At 40.3% G+C, this 26,744-nt stretch overlaps 1 protein-coding gene across 1 annotated transcript in view; it reads right to left on the bottom strand.

The window, feature by feature from the left end:
* Positions 1 to 26,744, bottom strand: part of CAMK4 (calcium/calmodulin dependent protein kinase IV) — a 220,055-nt gene that overhangs the window by 1,263 nt on the left and 192,048 nt on the right. Inside the window, exons 7-11 of the mRNA XM_042945093.1 lie at positions 25,426 to 25,516; positions 23,309 to 23,383; positions 10,577 to 10,652; positions 5,855 to 5,981; positions 926 to 1,078 (exon numbers count right to left, since the gene is read on the bottom strand). Of these exons, the coding sequence (XP_042801027.1) occupies positions 926 to 1,078; positions 5,855 to 5,981; positions 10,577 to 10,652; positions 23,309 to 23,383; positions 25,426 to 25,516 (522 nt within the window). The remainder of the gene's footprint in view (positions 1 to 925; positions 1,079 to 5,854; positions 5,982 to 10,576; positions 10,653 to 23,308; positions 23,384 to 25,425; positions 25,517 to 26,744) is intronic.

Raw genomic sequence — 26,744 nt, 5'->3', positions numbered from 1 at the left:
GAGATTTTCAACAATTTGAAAAAACTCACAGATGAAGTATGTAGCCTAGAAATACCCGAAATGTTAAGAAAAAAATTAGGTATTATTGTAAGAATATAGTACATAAAACATTGAACATAAAAACTATGCATTAATTGACTGTTATCTCTAAGGCTACCAGTCAACAGTAGGCTATTAGTGATTAAGTTTTGGGGGAGCCAAAAGTTATAGGTAGATCAACTGTGTTGAGGAGTTTGGTGCCCCTAAACCCAGGATTGTTCAAAGGTTAATTGCATTTTAATTTTTACCAAGTATTGTAATTTATCTACACTACATTATAGTTTTTAAAAGTTTCCCAATTTTCACATATTCAGAAAGAAAACTTTCTGAATAAGTACCAGTTTCCTGAGCAATGCTGTTTAAGCAGTTCAGTCACAATTATATGAGTAGCAGTGATAATGTGTTTGGTGAGTAAATCTCAACATATAACACATTTCCCTTTATTAATAATGAATTCTTTAAAAAATTTTTAATGCTTATTTATTTCTGGGGGGGGGGGAGAGAGAGAGAGAGAGAGTGAGAGCATGAGTGGGGAAGGGACAGAGAAAGAGGGAGACACAGAATCTGAAGCAGGCTCCAGGCTCTGAGCTATCAGCAAAGAGCCCGACACAGGGCTTGAACTCATGGACTGCGAGATCATGACCTGAGCTGAAGTTGTACACTTAACCGACTGAGCCACCCAGGTGCCCCAATAATGAATTCTTAAGAGAGAATAACATGACTGTCAGTGGCTTTACATTGTTGGGATTTCAAAGCAGGATTTTCCCTGGTACCATAGGAGATAAATAATATAATTAGATGAAGAATAGTGGAATTATCTTTAATAGTTCAAGCTAAGAGAGAGATTTTTTTTTTTAACAGAACAAAACAAATCTACAAATCTTACCTTAAGCTTGCGTCGGGCATTGAATTCTTGGAGCTTCTTTTGAGCAGTATCCATGTGTACAAAATTAGCTGCTTTGCCTGTGACCCATGGGTGCTGGAGAGCTTGGAAAGTAGTCAGCCGTTTCTTAGGATCCAAAACAATTAATTTTCTAACCTGAAATGATAAAGAACCATAGATTTCTTAGGGAGATTTTTTTATGGCTTGCCCCTCAGCTTGTGAACTTCTATTTTCCTAGCAATACCATGAAATATACATTTAAAAAAAAAAAAAGCTTTTAAGCCGTCAGTAGTCACTGTACTGATAGCTTCAGGTAGCAGCGGCTGAGGGGGTCTGAGAAGACAGTGGTGTGTACCAGCTAAGAGCCTAAACTTGCAGACAGTTTTCCAAGGGAGGTTAAAGAAACAGGTCCTGGCTTGCCTGTGGACTGGAAGCTGTCTGAAGGAGAACCAGCATCTGAATAATTCTAGGCTGTACTTCATACCACTTAGAATTCAGAACTTGTTGGGGAGCCTGGGTGACTTAGTCGGCTAAGTGTCCGACTTCAGCTCAGGTCACGATCTCGCAGTTTGTGGGTTTGAGCCCCACATCGGGCTCTGTGCTGACAGCTCAGAGCCTGGAGCCTGTTTCAGATTCTGTGTCTCCCTCTCTCTCTGACCCTCCCCTGTTCATGCTCTATCTCTCTCTGTCTCAAAAATAAATAAAAACGTTAAAAAAAAAAGAATTCAGAATTTGTTGTATCTCAGTGGAGATAGTATCATCGTGCATCCATCATGTCTTCTATGGGGATTAAATGGCATCAAAGGGACAGTACCATAGTCCTTACTCTTATCCCATGACTCTGATAAAGTTCATTCTTTCTAATACCTTCAGGGTTTTGAAGGAATAAGCCAAGTGCTGGAGTAAAAGCCTATTTAGAATCAAAGCAAAGGTGTCAGTGGTTTAGGGGCATGATTTGTTTAAAGGACTGAATTCAACCCATGGCAGACCATTCTGGAGGTTGACCCCTGAGGATGAGCAGATAATAAACTGCCAGGGAGATCAACAACCAAAATAATCTCTGGCCCTGGGCTCAGAAGGGGTGACCTGGAATGAGGCAGAGACTAGTTGGAGTTAGGAGGCATGTTCAAGCCCAGTTACATCTCTTACCTACTTTTGTGACCCTAGACAAAGACCCACATACTAACTGAGTCCCTGTGGACATTCTCCTAGGCCCTTTTCTTATATGATCTCATTTCCACCTTCATTCCTGTGTAAATACACTCTTATGTGCATATAAAAATGTTTCAAAATTCATATAATTCTTTCCATGACCTTATCAACTTGGAACTATTAGCTCCAATTCATAAATGAGGGATGAGAGGAAGCTCAGAAAGATGTAGTGCCTTACCTAAGGTCGGACAACTTGTAATTGGTGGAGGCTGTGTGCAAACTCAGGTCTGTCTTACCTCAGAGCTCATTTTGTGGCTACTCTACCACAGCGCCTCCGTGGCAGTCCGTCAACGCCCCTGGCCTTCAGTCTGCGCATGTGGCAAATGAGGGGCTTTTGGTGTCGTAGGCCTAAGGTCTTCCTAACTCTGATAAGGTAAGAAGAACTGAACACAGGCTAACACAAATCAGGCAGCAACTCAAGTGAAGAACACATACCTGGTTCTCCTTTTACTTCTTTTCTGTAAAATTTGCAAAGAAATGTGTGTTTGGGGTAAGAGACAAAATTTGTAGAGGGTAGAGATGTGAGGTTGTTTGGGCTAAAACTCTGAGAGGAGGAAGAACACATACCTGGTTCTCCTTTTACTTCTTTTCTGTAAAATTTGCAAAGAAATGTGTGTTTGGGGTAAGAGACAAAATTTGTAGAGGGTAGAGATGTGAGGTTGTTTGGGCTAAAACTCTGAGAGGAGATGGTGGGAGGCACAGGTGGTTAAGGAAAATGAATGTGCAGAAGGAAGTAAAAATCTGATTGCAGTCCCCCTATAACCTGTGGGATACATGTCCTAATAATTTTATGTAAATGGCACCTAATCCTTAGCAACAATTCACAATATTATTTCCCTCCCGTTTTTCAATGTTCCTTTTCCTCCTCCTCATCATTACCATCCTCATCCTCATGAAAATACAAAGAATTTAATGAAATTCAGAATGTTCCCCCAAATTCCACATGTCAGCATTAATCTTTACATCTGAAGATACTGATGCACTGAATTGTTAAACTTGCTGAAGGTCAGAGAGACCCGGTGATCCTGCCAAGATTCAAACCCAAAGCCTTGCCTTGATCCGACAGCTCCCCTCACAACCTGACTCCACCATGTGTTGGCACTGTTCCCCTGCTGTTATCAGAACAGATGCAGGTTCTTCTGGTAAGTACACAGCTGTGGCACTCAAGGACTCTGTTAGTTCTGAAGTTTCATAAATTTATTAGCTCAAAGGTAAGACTTAGCTGGATGGAGGTGCCTGGGTGGCTCAGTCAGTTAAGCATCCAACTCTTGATGTCAGCTCAGGTCATGATCTCACGATCCATGAGTTCAAGCCCTGCATCAGGCTCTAGGCTGACAATGTGGAGCCTGCTTGGGATTCTCTCTCTCTGCCCCTCCCCCACTTGTGCACGTGTGCTCTCTCTCTCTCTCTCTCTCTCAAAATAAAATAAATTAATTAAGGAAAAATTAGCTGAGGAGTGCCTGGGTGGCTCAATTGGTTGAGCATCCAGCTCTAGGTTTTGGCTCAGGTTCATGATCTCGCAGTTTTGTGGGTTTGAGCCCCACATCTGGCTCAGACAGTGTGGAGCCTGCTTGGGATTCTCTCTTTCCTTTCTCTTCCCCTCCCCCACTCACGCTGTCTTTCAAAATAAATAAACTTAAAAAAATTAGCCGAACGAAGGAATATCACAGCTAATGCTCTTATCCACTTAATTTTCATTAGAGATGAAAAGAAAGTGAAGGAACTGTTATGAGTTAGTTGACGGTAGTTAGTTAACATGCATTATATATCCTTAAGTCTCACAATAATCTAGACAAAGGTACTGTATCATCCCAGAAAAGAAAACTAAAGTAGAGAGATTAGATAACAAGCCCAAGGTCACACCTGTAGGTTGTAAGAAAGGGGGCACTTTAAAAAGGGGGCACTTCAGGTGTGTCAGACTTTAAAAATCTATGGTCTATTTCCTGATCCATTGTTTCATTCAGTACACATTTACTGAGTCTGCACTACATGCCCATGTGGTACTAAGACCTGGGCACACATGCCTCGACCTCTCCCAGAACTTGCAGTCCAATTAAGGAAGACCTTTCCACAAGTAAATATAACTAACAACCATCATGAAAGCGTGAGTTGGAGGCAAAGGAATAATAGTGGCGGAAGGAACAAGGCAGGTGTGGGAAGGAGGGACTGCTGAAGTGGGAGGTGGGGGGGCGGCAAAGCTACCCCGAGGGAGTCAAATGGCAGCTGCGGCTTGACATGAAGAGTTACCCATGCGAGAGGTGTGTGTGCACGTGTGTGTATGTGCACACGTGTGAGAGAGAGGCAGTATGGAGGAAGAGGCTGGAAGATAGGAGGAAGAACGTTACAAAGCAGAGGAAAGAATAACGGCCCACACGCTGAGCTACCCTGACGAGGGGCTGTTAGTCTGATACCCTGGTGTGAAGACAGACCAGAGGACAGTCTGTGAAATGGGTGGCATGGGCAGGGTGACAGGTTCCCGGCCAGGTGGTGCTGTGTAGATCTCATTACAGATTTTGGATTTTCTCCTAAGGGCCTCAAAGCAGGAGAGTGACAGAATTGATTTATTTACTAGGCCCTTCCTCAGGATCCTGCTTGGAGAGCTTACCTGAAAAGGGCATGGAGGAGGTGGGAAGGCCACAGGGGGGTTGTGGCAGTGGTCACAGTAGAGGACAGGCCTGGTAGGGGCAGTGGTGGTGGAGTGGGGAGAAGCGGATGGATTCAAGAAGTGTTCAGGTGTGTGGGGCCTGGCTTGAGCCAAGAGTTGGGATGATGCCTCCACACATCGCACACACTGTCTCTCTGCCTGACTGCACTGAAAAGTCATGGTCTATAGGGGGTTTGTTCCATGAAAGAACATGGATGGGAAGGAGAAAAAGTTTGGAGGGAAAAGAGCATTGGCTGGAAACTTGGATCATTTGTTCCGCTGGGGAGCTGTGTGACCTTGGACAGTCAGTTCACCTCTCTGGGCTTTAGCACCCTCATCTTTAAAAGGAGGGAAACATTCGATGACTTCTAAGATCCCTTGGAGAGCTATCCTTCTGTGGTTCAAAAGTTAGCTTTTAGTTATTTCTGGGTGGTTTTTCTCTAGCCATTGATGGTTACTGCTTTCATCCCATGCTAGTATCCCCTTCATTTTAGAATAGGTGGGCCATCTCCGGTGACGATATACACACAAACTTTAATATGAGCTTAAGTGAGATCCCAAGTAAAACAAACAAAAAACCAAACAAAATGAATTATCAGTAGAGTGTAACTTGTTTATGATGCTGGTGATGCATGATGGGACTTGTGTTACTACTGGGATATTTTAATAAGTTTGAACCTCTCAAGATGCAATGCTTATTTGAAATATAATCAAATCTAGGTAATCTAGGCAAGCCAGGTTAAAATGGAATTATTCTGTGTAAATTATATTTGAATTCACCCAGAACAGCTGGCTTCACAGGCAAGTTTTTACCTTGACTAGATGGTAAAAACTCACTAATTAATACTGTAGTGACTTTTAGTTTGTGATAATTCAGCTGGTGATGAGTCAGGCATATCTGTTTTTCATTATCTACAAGGAAAATGCATTAGTGTGCCTTTTATATGTTTTATAAAAAATACAATTATAAAGAAATAAGATATTAAGAGGGGCAAATTTTAAAAAATGACACTGCCCATTAACTAATTAAAAATGAATATGAGGATTGTTCTTCGTTTTGTTTTGATCACACTTACCAAGTCCTTGGCATTTAGAGATACTTCATCCCACCAGGGGGAGATAAAGTAGTATTCACAATTCAGAATTCTCCTGAACATGAACTGATCACCTCTTTCATCATAGAATGGTTCAAATCCACAAAGTCTAGAAGGACAAAAGATAGGGAATAAAATGTCTTTAAATGCCTAAATACATTTCATCAAATTTTTGTGGTAATTCAGAATTGTCCTTTTCACAGCTTCCCATTACGAACACCAGTCTACTCAGCACGAGTGTGGAACTGCCTCGTTATAATTCACTTTTGCTGTGTAAATACACATCATGCTCTCTGGAAGTAAGAATAGGTACAAAGCCGATTCAGAATTTCTACAAAGAGTTTATAATAACATCAATAACTCTGACACAAAACAATAACAATAATTGTTAACACTATTACAGGCACTATGCTAATGATTTTCTGAGGATTTCTTTTCAGCAGGAATTGAGAAGATGGACTGATTAGAAGTTCCAATTTATTACAAAGTGGAAGAATTAGGATTTTGAGAATAAACAGATTAAGAGGTAGACAGAAAAGATTTTTCAGTCATTTTTCCTCAGCTCTATTCGCTGAATTCCACCATAGAAATGAGTAAAGTACTAGATTTCCATCCCACACCAGTTTGGATGTCAGGATGAACAAAGACAGGAGCTAAGACTACTGTCAGGAAATGACCCTTTAAAACCTGACAGAGTGAACACATGGGGCCAACAGAGATGAATGGGCTGGTGCTCCCTCAGCCCTGTGTGTGACCCTCACTTCTGTATCTCTGGAAGACCTACATTCACCCTCACTTTCCACTAGGGGGTCAGCATACAAGTGAATGGGAAAAGTGGGGGGAAAGAAATAGAAAATCATCTCCAACATCCTAAAGAGAGAGAGGAAAAGTGAGTTGCTGAAAAGAGACCACCAAAAGCCTCCACTGTAGGGGCAGCTGGGTGGCTCAGTTGGTTAAGCATCTGACTTCGGCTCAGGTCATGATCTTGTGGTTCACAAGTTTGAGCCCCGCATCTGGTTTTCTGCTGTCAGCTCAGAGCCTGGGGCTTGCTTTGGGTTCTGTGTCTCCCTCTCTCTATGCCCCTTCCCTGCTCGCGCTTGGTCTTTCTCTCTCTCTCCCTCAAAAATAAAAATATTAAAAAAATTAAAAAAAAAACCCTCCACTCTTCACGGATGGGTACAGGTTCTGAAATCACTAGGGATCAAGAGGAAACTATAAAAACAAGTCCCTACCAGGATATGAGTTGCACTGGACAAAAAATGGAGGGGAAAGGATGAACATGTTAAAAAACATTTTCTTAAATTCTTCTTTCAATCTGGTCAGGAGGGTGCAGAGCATGAAATGTTTGAGTGCTTTCTAATGCAGTGGGTTTCTAGGGAAAAGCATTTTGTCATGTCCTTTGCTCAGGGACTGTTCTATTGGGAGTCTTTGTCTCTTTTGAATATTCTGGAGCCAGCCAGGACAAGAAAGGCCTGGCAGTGCTGAGGCTCGGACCAGTGTGTCCTCTCTCACCGCAGCCAGCCATCTGCACTGAGAGTCCTGCTCCCCCATAAGGAGAGAAGGGAGCCTACGTCCACACAAGGGGGCAGCTCAGCCTTGCCTGGCCCTCCAGTGCCAGCCACAACACTAGAAAAATATAGCCTACTGTTAGTTAGTCATGGAGAAATTAGCCAACGTTCCAGTCTTGGTTTAGGAAACTCTTCTGTTTCCCCTTCTGGAAGTCTAGAAAGAAAAATTACAGTTCAGAAGGTACAGTACTCAAATGCCTTTCTTACTTCTCAAACATATCTGTAAATCTGTGCACTGATGACAGAAGTAAAAAGTTTATGTCATGTCAGCCTAAAATGCCAAAAATGGAAGAACTGTGACACAGAACAACACACACACACACACACACACACACACACACACACACACACTACAAAAAGCCTTCAGAAATGGAAATATTTGAGAATCCTGACAACGGAAGTTGCAGAGGACATTAGGGTTAGGCCAACCATGTGAATGTCTGATACAGGGGAGCTCCAGGCTGCTGGGCAGAACTGTAGGGTGGGACAGATGCAGGACAGAGTTCAAATCTCTGGCCTTATCTGAGTCTGATTCTGACCTGAGCATTGTAGTAGTTGCTTTTGTCTGACGGCACAAAGGATTTAGGTGTAAAAGGTAGAGGGACCAGAATTTCTGTGAGAAATAACAAAATGGCCTTCATTTCTAGTCTACTGTCATCTTTAGAAAATAGCAAGGTCACAGCACAAAATAGCTCAGTGGAACTTTTAATTATAGTAAAGGAGATACACAGGTCCACTGGCACAGTCTTGGAGAACTTGTCCTGGTTGCAGGGCTGTGGTGGTGGTCACAGGCTACTACTGCATACTTTGAAGCAACACCTACTAATTAATGACCTTAAGTGAACCAGGGGAAGGGGCTTTGACAGACTCTTAAAATTATTTTCAGGGCTATGATGTTTCTCCAACAATCACATTCTTCCCTCTTCGTTTTCCCTGCTCAGTGACCACATTATGGGGTTTTACTCGTTCCAAATTTCAGGTTCTCAGGGTGAATGTGATATAGCTTCCTACCTCCATCTCTGAGTTCCTATACAACCTTAATGCTTACACCCCCCCCCCCCATCACATTTCAGCATGAAATTGCAATTGGGTGGGCACACTGATACTTTAGGGGCAAATCTGATTCATTATTTGTGCAGTTCAGTTTTTTATTTCACATCACTGTGATATGTCACCTGCCTAATTCAGGAGCCAATACTGTCTCCTGAGTATAAAAGTGACCTCAAATGTAAGCTGAAGGAGTTCCATGATGTGGCCTCGGGAATTTGTTTTAGTGAATTAAGCACTTAGTATGGCAAAAAAATTACCTAACAGTTTTGCACTTTCGTAAGAAAAAACTATGTTTCTCTACCTCTCCAAATGCTTTTCAAGCCTTTACTATATTCTGGATACACAAAGAATTCAACACTGAAACTATCTTTTGACGTTACACAGTAGCAGACAGCTATTTAATGGGTTGCTTATTAAACTTTTTTGTTTTGGCTACTGACTACTGAATATATCCAGGTGAACATAGAGTTTACTAATTTGTTTGGGGGTACCCTAGTTACCCTCTTCCTAGTCCTTATTACCCAGATACTACACTTTCTAAGATCACTATTAAATTCAAAAACAACAATAACAACAACAATACCCAAACCTCTTTCTGCTCTGGACTGAAATGTGTCTCCCTAAAATTCATATGTTGAAGTCCTAATCCCCCAGTGCAATGGTATTTGGAGATAGAGTCTTTGGGAGGTAATTAAGGTTTGATGTGGTCATGAGGGTGGGCTAACTTCATGATGTGATTTGCGTCCTTAGAAGAAGAGATACCAAAGAGCTTACATTCTTTCTCTGCCATGTGAGGAAAGAGTTAGAGGACAGGTGTCTGCAAGTCAGGAAGAGAGCTCTCACCAGGACTGGACCTCCTGGCACTCTGATCTCAGACTTCCAGCCTCTGAAACTGTGAGAAATAAAATTCTGTTGTTTAAACCACCCAGTTTGCAGTATTTTGTCATGGCAGCCTGAGCCGATTAATATCCTCTCTTTCATACCTTCCAAAATCTCTACAGATTTGCATGGTATAGGTTCCAACAAGTAACTGTGTAGTGTCTTCTAAATGGCAACCAAATCTGCTTGTCTTAAGTTAAACTCCAGAACTCACTGACACCTTTCTTCTGCGGCCTCTCTTCAGCAGTCTTCCCAGACACTCCTCTGTCCTTGCTTACCTCCCTCATATTCCTCTGCAATTCCATCATGTCTTTGGCAAATTTCCTGAAACCCTTTGTTTATTCATAGCCAGGAGCTCAGGAATGGAGTTGGGGATACCAGAGAGCAAGAGATTAGCCCAACTTTTTTCTACCAGAGAAAAGGTTTCTCTGAGTTTAGGGTATTAAACTCAAGGTCCTTGAGGACCTAACACAAATAGAAAACAAAATTGATAGGCAAATTGCATTAAAAACATTGCTGACAAGAAATGTACCAGTCTGGAATTGTTTACGAAATTAAATAGTCACTTGCTTTTTAAAAAGCAATACTAATAACTAAATACTAAATAACTAATAACTAAATACTAATACTGTATTTTGATGAGATGCAAATAAGTAAAATAAGAGCATGTTTTTAATAGATGGACTTGAGTTTCATATTCATTACTATCATCAAATAATGAATTGTTCTCCAAATCTGCTACACACTGCACCGCAAAATGGGACCGAGAAAAGTCCTGGACAGTGGGGCGCCTGGTGGCTCAGTCAGTTAAGCGTCTGACTCTTGATTTCCGTTCACAGTTCATGAGATTGAGTCCAGTGTTGGGCTCTGTGCTGACAGTGCAGAGCCTGCTTGTGATTTTCCCTCTCTCCCTCTCTCTCTGCCCCTCCCCTGCTCATGCTCCCTCTCTCTCTCAAAATAAATAAATAAACATTACAAAAAAAGAGAGAAAGAGAGAAGTCCTGGACAGAAGTGCCAGTTCTAAGGAAATTATAGAATAAAAAGTAATGCTTATTTTCAGAAAATTCTATCACTGGCTACATTTAGTATGTCATAGAAAATTACAAAAGTCAAAAAGTAGTCTTGCTTTTTATGAGGACTATCAGTACCTAGAAAATATTACAGCAAAGGCAAATAGAACACATAGAGGTTGCTTTTCTTCACTTACAAGATGTAGGTGATTATTCCCACAGACCACATGTCCACCTCAGGTCCATAGGCACAGCCTCTAAGGATTTCAGGTGCTGCAGAAAGAATGAATATTGTGTTAAATGGGAGTTTAAATTTAACATTTACATCTCAATAACAAGCAACAGGTAAGAAATTAATTAACACAAAGTTCAGAACAGTTTTGTAACCAATTTTGTCTCCCCAAACCAGTGTGAGACTACAAACCCTCATGTCTACTTTAATGGGAGAAATCAAAGTCTTTCTGTGTTTGGGGTGCATAAAAATAAAGGTATTAACTTTAATATTCTACATCAGAACATTCATTCGAATCAGACAGAACTGCATCTCTGCTATAAAAGATCCCTTACTTCAGAGGGAGCTTTGTAGGTAGAAAAGGAACACAAATTTAGCATAATAAGGGGAAAAATGCAAGTTATGCTACCTTGAGATCTAGACCTTCTTGGGAGCATGGGGCATCCATGCAGACCTGTATTTGACAGCATGCAGGGCAGGGACCAGGGCAGGGACCTAGGCGGACAGTGGGAAGGACTGGGAAGTCTCTATGCTGGAAGGTTGGAACAGGTGTTAGAAGGGGCCCGGCACATGTCTTAGTACTGACAACTACATGTAGGTTCCCAGAGAGCAGCTGTCCCCAGTTTGGGATTATGAACTGAGAAAGGGATCTTCTCCGTGCACAATGAGCCTGATCCTATTAGCCCTGCCCACCATGGTGAAAATGGAAGGTCTTCTCAGCCGTCAAACGGCCCTGTAGTATAGAATGAGGAGATCTTTTCTGTTTTTATTATCTTAGAGCTGTGAAAATGGAGAGTTAACTGCGTCCAACTGCTTGCACCAAGAATTGGAGGTGTTATTTGTTTGCCTAACAAAGGAAGAAAAGGAGAAGTGAGAGTTTTACAATCCATGCAGAAATAAGGCTCGGGCCTCTAGCCCCAGAGTGGCCTATAGCCTCAGTGTTCCCATTTTGAACAAAAGTGCTGTAGATGTCAGTGGGGTCTCTGAGGGAGGAGCTGACCAATCCATGTTGAGAGGTCCTTGAGGGAGGCTTTGGGAATGGGGGCACCACCCTCCTCCTTCCAGCAGGGGGCAGGAGAGCAAGGGAGCTGGATCCCCGGTCTGCAGGCTGAAAATGTCATATTCAGAGTAGGTCATTAAAGTGAGCCCTGGAAGGCTGCTATCCTCCTGGAACTCTGAATTTGACTTAGAGGAAGGAACACAGAGGATTTTCCACTGATGTCTTCCCATACTACCCCCCTCCCCCATCCTTTTGCAATCAGGATATTCTCTTCTCTGCACAAACTGTGTTACATAAAATACAAGAGATGAAGAGCCCATACGGTGAAACGAGAGTGTGCAGTGTAACACTCCAAGCAGCAATTCAGCAAGATGCACCCTTTAAAGAATGGTGTCTGGGGCCAGGAAGTTTTTCTCATCTATAGGCATATTATTCCTAGAAAATTTTCCTCTTAGAATTTAATTAACATAATTAAGAAAAATGCACGCTCGTTGCCAACACCATTCACTCCTTCAGGTTAGCTTTCGTTTTCCAGGGCAATCTGTACCCCACACATGGTTCCTTTGGGCCTCAACACTGAGCGCCCACTTGCAAATGCCTTGCTCATCAGGGTTCAGAGGAAACTCTGGTTAGGCTGCCTCTTCCAGGAGGGCCGCTGTGCTGTCTGTGTCACTGGGAGCTGTTCCAGTCAGGGAGCTGAATGCACTCACATTTAGTAGGATTAGCCCTTCCCCACTCAGGTCTTCCCATCAGTGAAGTGCTGTCAAGTCCCACACTGACATTTAGACATACAGAAATCTGTTGGGGAGAGTCCTTTACATTTTCTGGGACTCGTTTTTACCTCTAAAACCTAAGTGAATTGGATTAGCTAATTTCCAAGTACTCTTGAGTTTGAAGCTACTAGCCACTGTGATATTAGTAGAGGGGTTGTTACTGCCAATTTAAGCAAGAAGAGAGGACAGGCACTCCACTGAATTCCCGTTCCTCTGCCGGAGTGTCAACTGTGTATGCTGGCCCCGGGGTGTACCTATCCTATTGGCTCCAGGGCTCTCAAGCCTCCCTTCGGTGCTGTCCAGAGGTGAACACCCTGTCGCAGAGGTCAGGTGGTTTTTCTGGCCATTCTTGATAGCTCCCAGGTAAGGGCCCAAATGAAGTGAATACCATGGAACAAAACTCTTTCTGAATCCACTTTTTAGGGCATCTGGTTTTCTTACCTGACCTGGTAATATCTGACCTCCCCTCACAGCACAGGGTGCAACCTTACCCTCCAGAGGCAACTTAGTTCCTTGTAAGGCGGTAGGCTGCAATGTGGGCAATCCCCTGGTGTGAAACACTAAACTTTCCATGGTGAGGTTAACTGAGACAAAAGGAATATAGAATGTTTTTGCCCTCCATAATAAATTTCTCTTAAAAAGAATTTATAATATTTACTAATCAGAATACAAAACTTAGGTGAAACAAACCCTAAGCATCTAGATACAATCAGATCCCATTCACAGAAACCTTTAAATATTTTCACAGTTGCTAGTTATCATAACCTTGACTTCAGGACCAGCAGAATATACTCTTGTAATCTGTCTGAACCCTTTCCAAGAGCCAGAAGCTTTCCAGAATACATTTCAAGCTCCAGCATACCAGCGCTACAGGTCTCCTAGGTATCAAATGTCCTTGCGGTGGATTCTACAAATTTGTGATTTTATTAAGGAGGGAAATACTTGACTACTTCCAACTTGGTTCAGGAAAAGACATCAGCCCACCTTTTAATGCTATAAGCACTTCCAGGTGTCCTACATATCTTTTCACCTCACTGCCCAAACAAACAAGTCAAAAAAATACAGTAAGGGAGAAAATCATTTCAAGGTGTGATCCAGTTTTTAAAAATGTGTTTAAAATAATTTAGAATCCTCTTCTCTAAAAAAGTCAATAATCCTTTATTGATTTCTCTGGATGTCTTCTAAGCGGATGCAAGTTTTGTGCCACTTCGTAAGCTTATCATTCGTGTTATTGCTCATTAACACTAAATGCTACAGAGCTCATACTCCAATCTCCAACACAGAATAATTGTGGTAAATGGTCTTAGAATTGCCAAGATACCAGCCTTCACTTTTTTAAAAAGCAATTTTAACTGAATATCAAAATTATATTAAAAATTCAAACTTTATGATATTTATTTACCAACATACCACTTAGACCTCAGAGTGTTGCTTTTTCGATAAGATCATGGTACCATTAAAACTTCTAGAGACTGAGGGTCCATCTACAGACTGGGATGAATTTCAGTTTATTAAATAAACTCACTGTTACTAGTTCTCGAAATGGTCCCACATAAAAAGTATGAGGTATGCCCTATGACACTCTGACAGGGGCCACTGAGGCTAACTTTCCCCTCTTTTTCTAAAGCCCTAGGAGAAAAGTAGAGGGATGATTTTGGTCATGGATTGCACCTTCATTTTGTCAATTCCTTCCTACCTATTGAGTTAAGACCACACATTGGCATTCTTTAGCAGAAGACTTTTTTTAAACTACTGTTAACTCTTCTGAGAAAGACAAATCCCAGGGAGACTAAGATGAGTGAAATCCACATGTTCATTCATTCACTCATTAAACAAACCATGAACTATTTATTAAGTACCTGCTGTATGATGGGCACTATGTTAGATGGTGTTGGGGGAGCAATGGGGAGTTCCAGAGAACACGTCTCTGCCACCATGGAGCTTACAGTTTGGTGGGGGAGGTAGGCATTGATCAAGAAAGCCACATGAGGAAACACAAAGTGGTAACTGTAAGTGCTTGGATGGAGGGTGTCTCCAGTAGAGGGCTGACCTGGTGAGAAAGATCAAGGAAGGTGAGTAGAGAAAGCAAAGTTTAAAGTGAGATGTGAAAGACTGGAGAAGTTAACCAGGCAAAGGGGGAGAGGGCAGTGGTTGAGGAAAGAGAGTGAAGCGGGTTGGGTGGAGCTGCCACACATGCAGAGACTTTGTGGCTGGCAGGAGCGGGCAGGAGCGAGGGTGCCCAAGGAGCTGAGTGTGGCTGGAGCACAGCCCTGGGCACAGTGAAGTCCCTGTGAGATGAGCCCCTGTGAGGCAGAGGCCAGACTACAGATTCCAGGACATGAGGGCTTCTGTTTGTTTATTTGTTCTTAAATTCTCTCCTATGCTTTTGTTTTAGTGATTCAAAACACAGAGGAACAAATCTGTTTTCATCTTAAAGCCTGAATCTGACTTTGCAGAATTCCACCCCCTCCTACAGCTGAGGGAGAGCCACTGTGGAGCTTTTCACTGTACAGTCTTGTCTTGAATTGAGTTTTCTTTAGAGCACAAGTCTTCAGCATCTAGAAGTCTCTCTACACTTTGCCTCTGAGGAGTGAGCACTGAGGAAGGGATTTATCTACCAGAAGGAGAAGAGCAGTGTTTGGAAATTCTCTCCCCTTGTTGCTCTTAACATGGTGAGGAACCCAGAGGAGAATGCACTCCAGGCAGCTTCCTACAGGCAGCTGGGCAGACCCTACTCTGTGCTTTCCTCAGCACCTGTACCATGTGTGGTCCTTTGTCAGGGTGTCACAGATATTTGGTGAGAACGGGGCACAACATTTAAGCCCTGTCAAGTGCAATTTTTGCTTTGACAACAGAGAAGACAGGTCATGTCCCAGCGCCATTTTGCTTAGTGTTGTAACAAAGGGGTGAATCAGACTGGGATACAGTTGACATGTTTCCAGAAGGAGTTGCCTCTGGCTAGGAGCAGCCTTACCAGTTTACTACAGTGACTCTCAGAATACTACTGATTCCATACATGCCATGGTGTGAGAGGTTGAGAAGGGCTGAGGAGGCATGTGGGGCCTCCGTCACTTTGGGTATCTATGACTTGTAGTGTAGAGCAAGAAAGAAGTTTGAAGGATATTTTAAAACTCAAGGGATACACTTCATGACCTAACTCATCTTTTCCATTTTCCTGGGCTCTTGATCTTTTACACTACAAACATCAGTCAATCCATCTCTCACGTAGTATTTTTTCATTAAAGCTGTTTAAATAAGTCTTCCTTGCCACACGAATTGCATGATACTTCTCTTTGTATAAATCTTATAAATGGGTGAAGAAAGATAGCCTGTTTATTTTCCCCATCTTACTTTTTATTTTTTAAATAATACCCCAAAGAGGAAATCAAGTATTTGAGAACACCTAAGTACTTTCAGAAGAGGAAAAAATAAACACAACCTATTTTTATTACCCTGGGAAAGTTTTATGTCTATGAAATTCACTTTTCTATGATCCCACAGAGCCCTCCCATCTTAGAGCAATCACTATTTGTTCCGAATCTTAATCAGACTGAGTCTCCTGCTCACTTCAAAGCTGTGATGGATGCAGGCCCAGGGACAGCAAAGAGGTATTCATTCTTGAAAAGCTGCCTCTACAAGGAGGTGGAGTATCAATAAATAAACTGAACTCGTCCTAATATTAACATCATGCAAGAGTCTCTTATGGATATGGAGATACAGATATAAAGTGATGGACACGGACTTCGAACTCTGTTAAGTATGGCAAATACCATGTTTTTCTCTAATGGAGCTATAAATCTTATTATAATTATCACTAATAATTCTCTCAAAATATTTTTATTTTGTGCATATCCTATCTGTGACAACATTCTAAATGGAACACTCTGTGGGTGTTCAGGGCCCAAAGAATACATTTTAAGCAAGTCTCCTTCCCACTTGCCATCAGTCACCCTTCCTATGACCACTTCTCCCCTGCATTCCGCCCTCACATGGGTAATAATAGAGCTGAGTCCTTAGCACAGTGAGTTCTCTGGCACAGCTGGTTCTGTTCCTTAGGTAGTCATTTACAGTTACAAAGAGGGAAGGACAGAGAATGATTTATGGTATGGGGACGCAGAAGTTAAGGATGACCAGCACATTAAAAGGCTGTTTCTAAGCCAAAGAGAACATGAAAAGTAGGCGGAAGGACAATCTCTTCAGACTCAATTTTATAAGCCGTCTCAGGTCAGAATATATTTGGTTAACTTGGATTAAATGAAGCGCTTGCCATAATCCTCAACATAGTTTACACATATAAAATATATATAGACAGACCGTGAAGTAATATTATGAATGTCAAATACTATGTATCTGCTGGGTGATGCAGAAATGAGCAACACTCTGTCTCCTCTCCCCTTGCTCCCCTGAATCCTGAGACACGGGTCAGTAGTCAGCCTCTGGGACCATTTCCCGAGCCAGGGAGGCAGCCCCTCCTTCTGCTGATAGCTTTAGATGCTAGAACACTGTTGAGTATATTGTGCCCCATATCTGTGCCTTGCAGCACCCATTCGTAATTCCTAATTCTGTCCAGTGATGCTTCCTCCACTATCTGATGTTCTATGAATAATAAACATGGTTTCTTCTCTCTGGCCTCTACTGGTGATGTTGCCCCAGGATCAGTCTGGGTTGTTTCTTCTTCTTCCCTGGAGTCTCATGACTTTCCATAGCATCTATATGGTGACAGAGCCCCCATTTATATCAACAGACATGACCCTGCTCCTGAACCTCAAACATATATACCCTCTGCGCACATGTCATCTCCACCTGGATATCTAACAGGCATCTCAAAATCAACGAGCTCCAACCCCGTTGCTCCTCAAGTCCTCCCTATCTCAGTAAATGTGAACTCTATCCTGCCAACTGGAGCTCTTTGGTCCCCCTCCTACCTATTATTTCTCCCCTTATCATTGCACTTCACTCAACTGTGTCCTTCTTCAACCTATAGACACCCAGCTGTGTTCCTGCCTCAGGGTTGGTGTGCTCTGTCCCCTCCACCTGGAATGTTCTTTCCATAGAATCTGCATGGCTTGCTCTCTCCCTGCCTCTTCCAAATCTTTGCTCTTCTGCTCCCTCATGAGTGAAGCCTTCCCTGGTCAGCCTGTCCCAACACTTTCTATCCTCTTTCCCAACTCTATAGGAATGATCACCTTTCTATATATTGACACAATCATTCTCTTTATTATTTGCCTTCTCTCACTAAAATGTACCACCCTTAAAGAAGAGATCTTGTTTGTTTGTTTGATTGATTGTTATATCCCTAACACCTAGAATAGTGCCTGGTGCATAGTAGGAGCTCAGTAAATAATTTATTAAATGAAAAAAGAATTGAATAGGTACATAACTAAAGTTCCACAGAATACACTTTGTCTAGGTCAGTACCAGATCAATACAAATACCCCGAGAGGCCCATTTTCCTCTAGATTTAAAACTTCCAAGACAGCCTGCATTCCACCAGCAGAGTCCCTGTCATCTGCAAGGTCAAGACCAAGATAAGCTATGGCCTTTCCTCACCTCTCGTGTATCTATCCCCAGCCCCACTTTTTCCTTTACCTGGCATGTGCTCATACGGATCAAGCATTGCAAGCGTGCCTGGGACAGTCATATGGTGGCTGCAGACACAGCCTATCTTAGGGAGAAAGAAGGGCCATGGTCAGCAATGGGAGATGGACCTAGGCACTCCTTACTCACCTGCTGAGCATTCTCTGCTTGCTTCTTCTCACATCCCCTGCTCTTGCCCATCGTCCACTAACCCCACAGGAGCCCCGTGTACACACATCAGCCCATCAAGCATGTTATAGGCCGTGTAACTGACATTTTACTATGTACTCTTCTGTTTTCTCTTAAGTTCACTGTAAAAAGAAAGTCACCATAGTGGGTATTTAATTAGCTCTCAGGTGAGATCATCCCTTAGCCAGTTAGATTACCAACATAATCTGACACTCTTGTTATTTCACCTTAGCTATTTAGTCCTCTAGAAATGAACAAAATACATCTTTTATGAAACTATTCTGAAAGCTTATATTTTAGATGATTAGATTTCCTTCTACTACATTAAATTTTCCTACATTGGTCATATTAGTATGTGTTCATGTAGACAGAAATCCCTTCTGTCTGACTCTAGGCTATTGAGAAATTATCTTTAATTTTGGTATAGTGAACATAATAAATTATTTCTTTAAAATATAACAACGCAGAGACAACACAGGATTATCACTCCAATGGGACTCTGGCAAATGCCAAGAGAAAATCAATTCTGAAGAGCTTCTAGACCCTGCAAATTGAATTTGGATAGACGGGCAGAAATATGAACCATGAACATACATAGTTTAATTAACTAAGCTTATGAGTAAATTAGAAATCAGTATTATACAGAAATACTCTTTTACCTAACCCTTTACCATATTGTTTTCTTTTCTACTCTCACAGCTTTACTTGTTTTTGTGACTGGCATTGATAGGCTGAACACCCGCAGACTTCCAGTCTTAAATAGTTAAACCAGTCAAGACATTTGGTAGTAATATTGCATACGTTGTGGCCTATTTATCGGGAGCCATGACCTAATGGATTTTTTTTTTTTTTTTTCTGAGACCTATTTCTTTTCGCAATAACAAGATGTGGAGAATCTCTTCACGGCTATTTCAGAACACTAGTCATTGATTTCATTTATCTGGATCACAGATTTTAATTTTCTGGCCTGGAGTTTATTTTCCATTGGGCACACTTCCCAGGAAATAATGAGTATTTGCTTAAACATACAGCATCTGTGATTTTTCTTTTGCAATTCACTTATAGGAGAACCCTCTGTTATTAATAGCCTAGGGCAAAGGTTCTATGAATGAGACTGAATGGATGGCTTTTCACTTTTGTATTTCCTGACAAATGACAGATGGTGTAATATAAACACCCACTCCCTCAAAAGATGTAACTGAAAAAGCCTTCCATTAAAGGTAGACACTAGACCCCGTGTACATGAGGAGAACTGACCTGGAGTGTAATCACCCTTCCAATGAGCAAGAAAACAAGCTCACACGTCTCCTCTCTGTCAACTGAAGGGGCCTCAGATACCTTTTCAAGTTAAAACTAAAGTCTGTGTGTAAAGTCATGGTTTCTGTAGGACGACGGTGATTCCCACCAGTCTCATTTCCAACTCATTGTATAAATGGGCAGTTTCCTCCCCACCTAGGTACTCTCAGAAGGGACACGCCAAACTGATGATGGCACTTACATGTATTGCAGGGAGGAAAGGCTAGAACTGAGTGAACCTCAAAGGGGCTTCAGCCTTGCCTATAAAGTCTAATTGTTTCATTACTATATGTTATTATCATTCACTATTATATTAACTAAAAAAAACAAAAACAAAAACGTTTAAACTCTGCATCTTGCCTCTTCTCTAGGCCATCCACTTCCTGTGCCCTGGGTGTGACTGCGACCTTGTTTTCCCTAACTCAGCCTTTCCAGTGTTTTTTGTGTTACTATACACAGGTGTATCCTTAAAATCCTGTCCCTAACCTCTAGGCGGGGGTGGGGGTGGGGTGGGGGAAGGGATAGTAAGTGAGAGTAGTGTGGGTACTTTTGGCAGGGGGGAATAGTAAGTGGAAAATAAGCCTCCATTATTAGATGCCATTATCTGTAAGAAGGGTCTGTTTATGGCAAGGACAAGACTCTGAACTAGTATTTTTATTATCATTTTATATTAAAAAAATGATTGGATGTAGGAACAGATCGAATACATCATTCTGAGAAGCTGTTTACGGGAGTGACAGCATTCTGTGTGTACATTTCTGACATCAGAGGGACAGGAAAGAGAATTTATAATCACTTTCTAATTTGTCTTCTTTTCTCTCCCTTTTTTCCCTCAAAACCATCTGTCATAATGACATTGTTGAGATATTTGTAAGATACAGATTTGATTTTAAAATATAATTGCCCTGATTAAGAACCTTTGCTCAATCACTACTATTTACCAAAGCAAATCTGAATTCCTTAGCCTGATGTATAGGTTATTTAAAAATATGGTCCATTGTATCTTTCCAAGTCCAACTATATCTATACTGCAGTTGTGCAAAGTGCCAAAGTAACCAACAGTCCCTGAATCTGCCAGATGCTACCACTCCTCTATGATTTTTCTCTTCCTTTGCCTACTTGCAAAGAATGCCTTGTGGCTACCTCTTCACTTGTTGAACTCCTATCCAACCTTCAGAGTCCAGCTCAAATATTAGGGAGGATTAATTGTTCCCTCCCCTCTGAATACCTAGGCCTTTAGCTTGGATAAAACTATAACTTATCAACACAAACTGATTTATTGTGTATGGGTATTTTTTCTTTAATAGCCCATGAAATCCTTAAAGGACAAGACCATATGGTGTTCACTCTTGAATCTCAGAGCCTCTTAGACATTCAATGTTCATTTTATCAATGAATGAATCATTCACTCATAGAATGGCTATTCTGTCACGCTGCAGGAAAGAGCTGCTCTTATCACTATTATCAAAGCCATTAAAAGGATGCTGCTATCTCTTAGTCACAGAAGGGACCCTTAGAGATGGCTACTGTAAGTTCTTCCTGATCTTCCCATTTCAGGGCTGCTAGTTCTCAGAAAAATGCTCCAACCTACCTACCTCCTAGGAATACTCAGTATTTGTACTTAGATAATGATTACTAAATTGCCCATCAGCTTTCTTCTTTTGGGAAATCCTTACTTTGTTTTATCATTCTTTTGTCAATTCTCTTTCAATGCTACTTTTGATTGGTCAGCAGTTAATACTCACAAATGGGAAATCCCATTTGGCACATGGTACAAAATTCGGGGTTCTTTTTTTATCTTTATGGCCTTGGAGATCGGGAGGCATGAAAGAAATATAGGAGGATGACAAGGACACATGAATTAGAGAAAGGGGAAATATCTATGGCACCATTAGATGTCATGGACAGGTTGTCGGCTAACGGTTCTAAGGAAAATAAAATATACATAAATATACATAAATATATATCTATATCTATATATCTATATCTATATCTATATAAATTATACATGTAAAACAAGAGGATGTCTATAGGGAACATGGTATACTTTAATAGTTTTTTTTTTCCCCCCCCTGGTAATGGGAATCTTACTCAAGTTTGTGCTAGAGATAGTGAGCGGTCTAATGAAATACTTATGCTTAGTAACAGAATGCTGAATTCATTTGGGGCAGCAACATGTCCAGCCAAAAGACTCACTCTGGTAGTATGGAGGCTGTAACCAAGTACTGGCCAATAAGATAGAAGTGGAAGTGATGTGGAGCTTTAGCAAGTCTATTTAACAATGAAAAGGTACACCCTTTTTTCTCCCCTTCCCCCCTTCCTGTCACAGAGAATGTGGATGTAATGACTGATTTCAAGCAGCCATTTTGGACTGTGAGGAAGCATGCTAAAGAACGGTAGAGCAAGACAGAAAAGGCCTGGACCCCTGGCACTGAGATCCACAGAGCCTTACCTGGAGAACCCACCAGGATTGCCTTTCACTAGACTTTTAACATGAGAGAAATCAACTTCTATCTTTCATAAGCCACAGTTACTTGGAGATTTCTGAATTTACTCCTAATTGGTAGACTACTCTTGCCAAGGAGTTAAAGGTCCAGAACAAGAATATTTGGCACAATGTAAAGATTTAATAGAAAGACAGGTATACTTAATTCTGTGTAATTACTGGGTCTATGAACAATTGAGCTACAAGGACATAATATTTTAGATTCAGTAGGGAAATTAGGTAAAAACAAAATAATAAAAAGTTTATTGTGAATATGTGAATTCCATATGTGAATATGGAAACATGGAGAAAGATGAGGAAGAATTCATAAGGCTATTAATACTGATTACACATACTTGGATTTTTACTTCCTGCAATGACCGAGTAATACTTTTGAGGTTTAAAAAACTAAAAACAAAACAAAACAAAACAAAAACATTTTAAGATGTAAATAATAACTGATAAATATTTCTATGAAGGAAAATTATATTGATTTATCTATATTGGCTTTTTTGAAGAGGGAATTGTATAAATCTGTTTTTAGGCTCTTGGATACCTAGATTCTCATCTCTGACCCACTAACAAGTAGATGTGGAATCTTGGGGAAGTCATACTCTAGAACTCAAAATGAGAAAGTTAGGAAATGAACTTTAAAGCTTCTTCTAGCACTAAAATTCTGTGAATTCAATCATATATTTGCTTCAGTGGATATCTAACTGTACCTTCTATAGTCTGATGTGCATGAATTCAAACATTGTTAAAATAAGTTAGTTACGTGGTTGTTAGGAGTGAGGACTGTCACACAGTCCATCTCTAGAGACTGGGGGACTCTGGCGGGGCAACCCCACCTGAAGCCTTTATCTTAATAAGGCTAGGCGAGTGCCATCAATGAGGACTAGGGACTACCCCAATCTCACTGTTATCCTATACGCCCTTTGAATTAATGACACACTCCCTCCTCACCCACCCTCCCAAGTAAAAGCAAACAAGGAAAGTGACAGGAGGACTCATGGCTCTATTTCCAACCACAAATGAGGTTGTTTCCCTGCCCTCTTTCTTGATGATTGTCCTTCTGCTTCGAAGTGGGTTCAAGAGTAGCTACTGCCCAGGAGACAGGTGCAGAGCACCCAGTCCTTTTTCCTAGGGCTCCTTCTTTCCCTGCTTTTCTAAGAAGGGGGCCCTAAAACCAACATCATTGAACCCCTCATGTAGAACAAGAGGTGGTCTAAGTATCATTTATACACGCCTTCCTCATGGAGACTCACATCACATTGTAAGCATTTTAAATAGAGATATTAGGAGTTAGAAAATTAGATCATGAAGTAAAAATCGATTTCAAATAACAATAAAAGTAAATATCAGTATTAAAGAGCATACCGCAGTACCCTGGGGTTCCACACACTGTCTTCATGAGCACTTGATGTTCCACAATTTTAGAGAGTCCAAAATCAGCTAACAACACAAGAGAAACATTTAATGAAACAAGTCTTTTCTTAGCTTTTATAAGATGACAGAATATTTCTGTTATTCAAAATAAAACAGATTTATTTGTTTTTGTATTTGATGACAGATGGATATGTAGAAGGGGACCAGTCACATGGGAGAGGGAACTAAAAAAATAAAATAAAATAAAATAATAATAATTATACCAATTCAAGTCTTGCTCTAAATTTGAGAAAAACATGACTCCCAAATACATTTTATGCTCTATAATCCCTAGTGTTTAGCAAATAAGCTCTTTTTTCTTGAAGTAATAGTTGCAATAGATACATTTTGTCTAATATTAATTCTGAGATTTATAAACAGTAACTCTAAAGTATAATATGGTGATATAGAATTAGTAATCCCTTGGACAAAATCAAAATAAAAAATTAGGTTTTCATGAATGTCAAAGAAATTAACAGAAATATCAAAACATTTATTCTGCTTCAAAATAATGCCATTCTTTAGTATATTTGATGGATAAGGATTTACTCTCATATGAGAGATATAACACTTTTTTTGGGCAAAAGTTCTTTTTATTTATTCCTCAGAATATTACCTAGATAAAACACTACCAAAGTTGCTACCATTATGGTCTGTTTGCTGGGCTACATCTCTCTCACTCAGGAAACATCAGGAAACCATTCAAGGCCACTCTTCAAGAGAGGCAGGTGCAGAATTGATGCCATTTTAGACTTCAAAGATAAACCCACATTTCCACGGAGGTGCTGATCCTTATCAGGGAAAGCAGCAGGAAGTCCTTCAGAAAGAAAGCCTCTCCTGTCTAAATTAGTATCTATCCATCCATTTAAAGAAATTTCTTTAAGGATAAAATCTTTGAAAGTGATGTCAAAGGAAATGGAAGTCTCCCCGCCGTTCACTGCCTTTCAGGAGTGATTATAAGAACAGGACGGCTGCCTAGCAGGCTTTTGGTATTTTTTTCTTTGAGTTCTTGCATTCATAAAGCACATTATGTTGTCTGAGCTCTTCTATGATATGTATAACTTAATTTTCAAAGATGTTAACACTTCTAATGCAGTGAACTGATCAGATTAACATTACACAGGCCAGCACCAGAAGAGCAATGTCCTTCACAGGACTTAATGCAGATCTACTAAAGGAGGATTCATATAAAATAAATTTTATTATTATTATTTGCAAATGAAGATTTGCTTTGGAAAGTAGCATTTAACATATGTATATTTTTTTTCTAAAATGCTGATTTAAGGAACCCTTTGAACAGATGGGAGTTTCACAAAGTTCATCTTTGTAGTTCTTCAAAATGCTTACTGGTAGAAAAAACAAGGTTTCCAAAGTCAAATAAGGTTTGGGAAAAACCTCACAGTACACTAATTTAGATGTCAGTTTACACATTAGCATTTTTAAAGTTCTGGGAAGTCCTGCAAAAATAAAAAATCGTGTTTAAGTTGGCATTTCCTACCTTATTTGACCAACCTTAGCACTTCCACAAACAACTCCCATTTCCCACAAAGGGAATTACAGTAGTTACCCCTGTTCACTCAGCTGAGGAACCAGTGTTCTGTGGAGTGTACTTTGGGAAATACAGATCTCAATTTTCTCTGTTCACATAAACAAGTGACTCAGACCCTAAATTCAAGAATATGTACTAAGCATTTTGTGTCAAAGTTCTTGAATATCTAAAATTAAGCTCCAACTGAGTTGTGGAATACAAAGTAACAAAAAAAGAAGTGTTATGTTATCTGTGATTTTCTTCTCTATAAACTTATCTACAAAATACACCATCACCCCCTGGAGTCCCTGCCATTTCTACAAACTACGTTTCCTTTGTGTTCAGCACTGGAGCACCTCCTAGGTACTGATTCCAGAAAGAACACAAACTTCCAAAATAATGCATTATTCCTTTACAGACACCAAATATTCAAGGAAATTAAATGCAGGCAAAACCGGATGGAGCAGTATTTAAAAATTCCATGAAATAAATTTCTTCTACTCTGGGAAAGGAGTCATGAGACATTAGGAAATGTCCTCACCGATTTTGAGGGGTGCATCTGGGGCTGGAGTTGCATAGAGAAGATTCTCTGGTTTGAGATCACGATGGACAATCCCATTTTCATGTAGGTACTAAATAGGGAAAATAATGAAGTAACATTACAGTAATTGTACTTAATGGTTCCAACATTCATGTTTAATCTTTTCAGAATTAGAATTATCTTTACTAAGTCATGTGATTCGACAACACACATATATGATGATTTTAAAAATAAACACCATAAAGGAAAACATGTTTATACTATACATAATTCAAGAACAGCTGACAGTTACTTGAAAGTGAAATGAATTTTAAAGTGTATAAGACCAACTGCCAGAAATAAAATATTTACTCCTCAGAGAATATTAGTTGTAGCTCTCTTTATGCATATTACCATATCAGTTCAAATCTAATTATTATTATAATAAGTCAAGGTTCTATGTATTGAAGTCTGTCTGGTTTATATCTGAAAAGCATAATTGTATGTGTCATCTCAGAAGCTCACAACCACAGCAAAGACTTACTAATTATTGCTTGAACAGACATTTAGATGTGAGTAATTATTATAGAAGACTATCCTTAATATGATAAATATTGCTTAAAGATGATGAATGCTCTCATAGGCTCTTCTGAGGATTAGTAAATCCAGCTATCAATATAGAGTGGTATATTGGAGACGACATTAAATTAAAGATCACCTCTAGCAATTCCACTAATTTTATTATATTTTAAATTATTTCGTAAATTATGTGTTATCACACATGTAACATACTCTCGCTGTGATTGTGGAGGTCTTACCTGGTCCTGCTTCCCCTGGTTTCAGATCCCTCTCCAAAAGTAATCACTCATCAGTTTGAAATGGTTTTAACTTTTTTCTATGAATTCACAAACATGAATGTATGTATGCAAGGAAATATCCCTGATTTTTCCATTTTCTTATATAAATGCATGATTAATATTAATTTTTATACTGCTTTTTTCACACAATATGTCTTTGAAACCTTTTCCACAAATCACTACAGCTTAATCTCTTTACCACTTGCTTGTATCCATTTCATTGGAAGCATCATAATTTATTTTGCTAGTCCCTTTTTGATGGACATTCAAGTTTTTAAAAATTATAAATAAGGCAATAATAAGCCTTCTATCCCTTGGATGTTTGGCTAGTTTTGCTGGTGTTTCTCTAGGACAGATACCTGGAAGCAGGTATGGTGGGGTCAAAAAGTAGATTTTAAATTTTAATAAATACTGCAAAATCATTCTCTGAAAAGACTCCATCAATATCTACTCACATGAACAGTGTAAGTATTTATGTTTCCC

This window comes from Panthera leo, chromosome A1 (assembly GCF_018350215.1).
Source record: "Panthera leo isolate Ple1 chromosome A1, P.leo_Ple1_pat1.1, whole genome shotgun sequence".
NCBI classification, from domain to species: domain Eukaryota; kingdom Metazoa; phylum Chordata; class Mammalia; order Carnivora; family Felidae; genus Panthera; species Panthera leo.
This window is presented reverse-complemented; position numbering and strand designations above follow the sequence as displayed.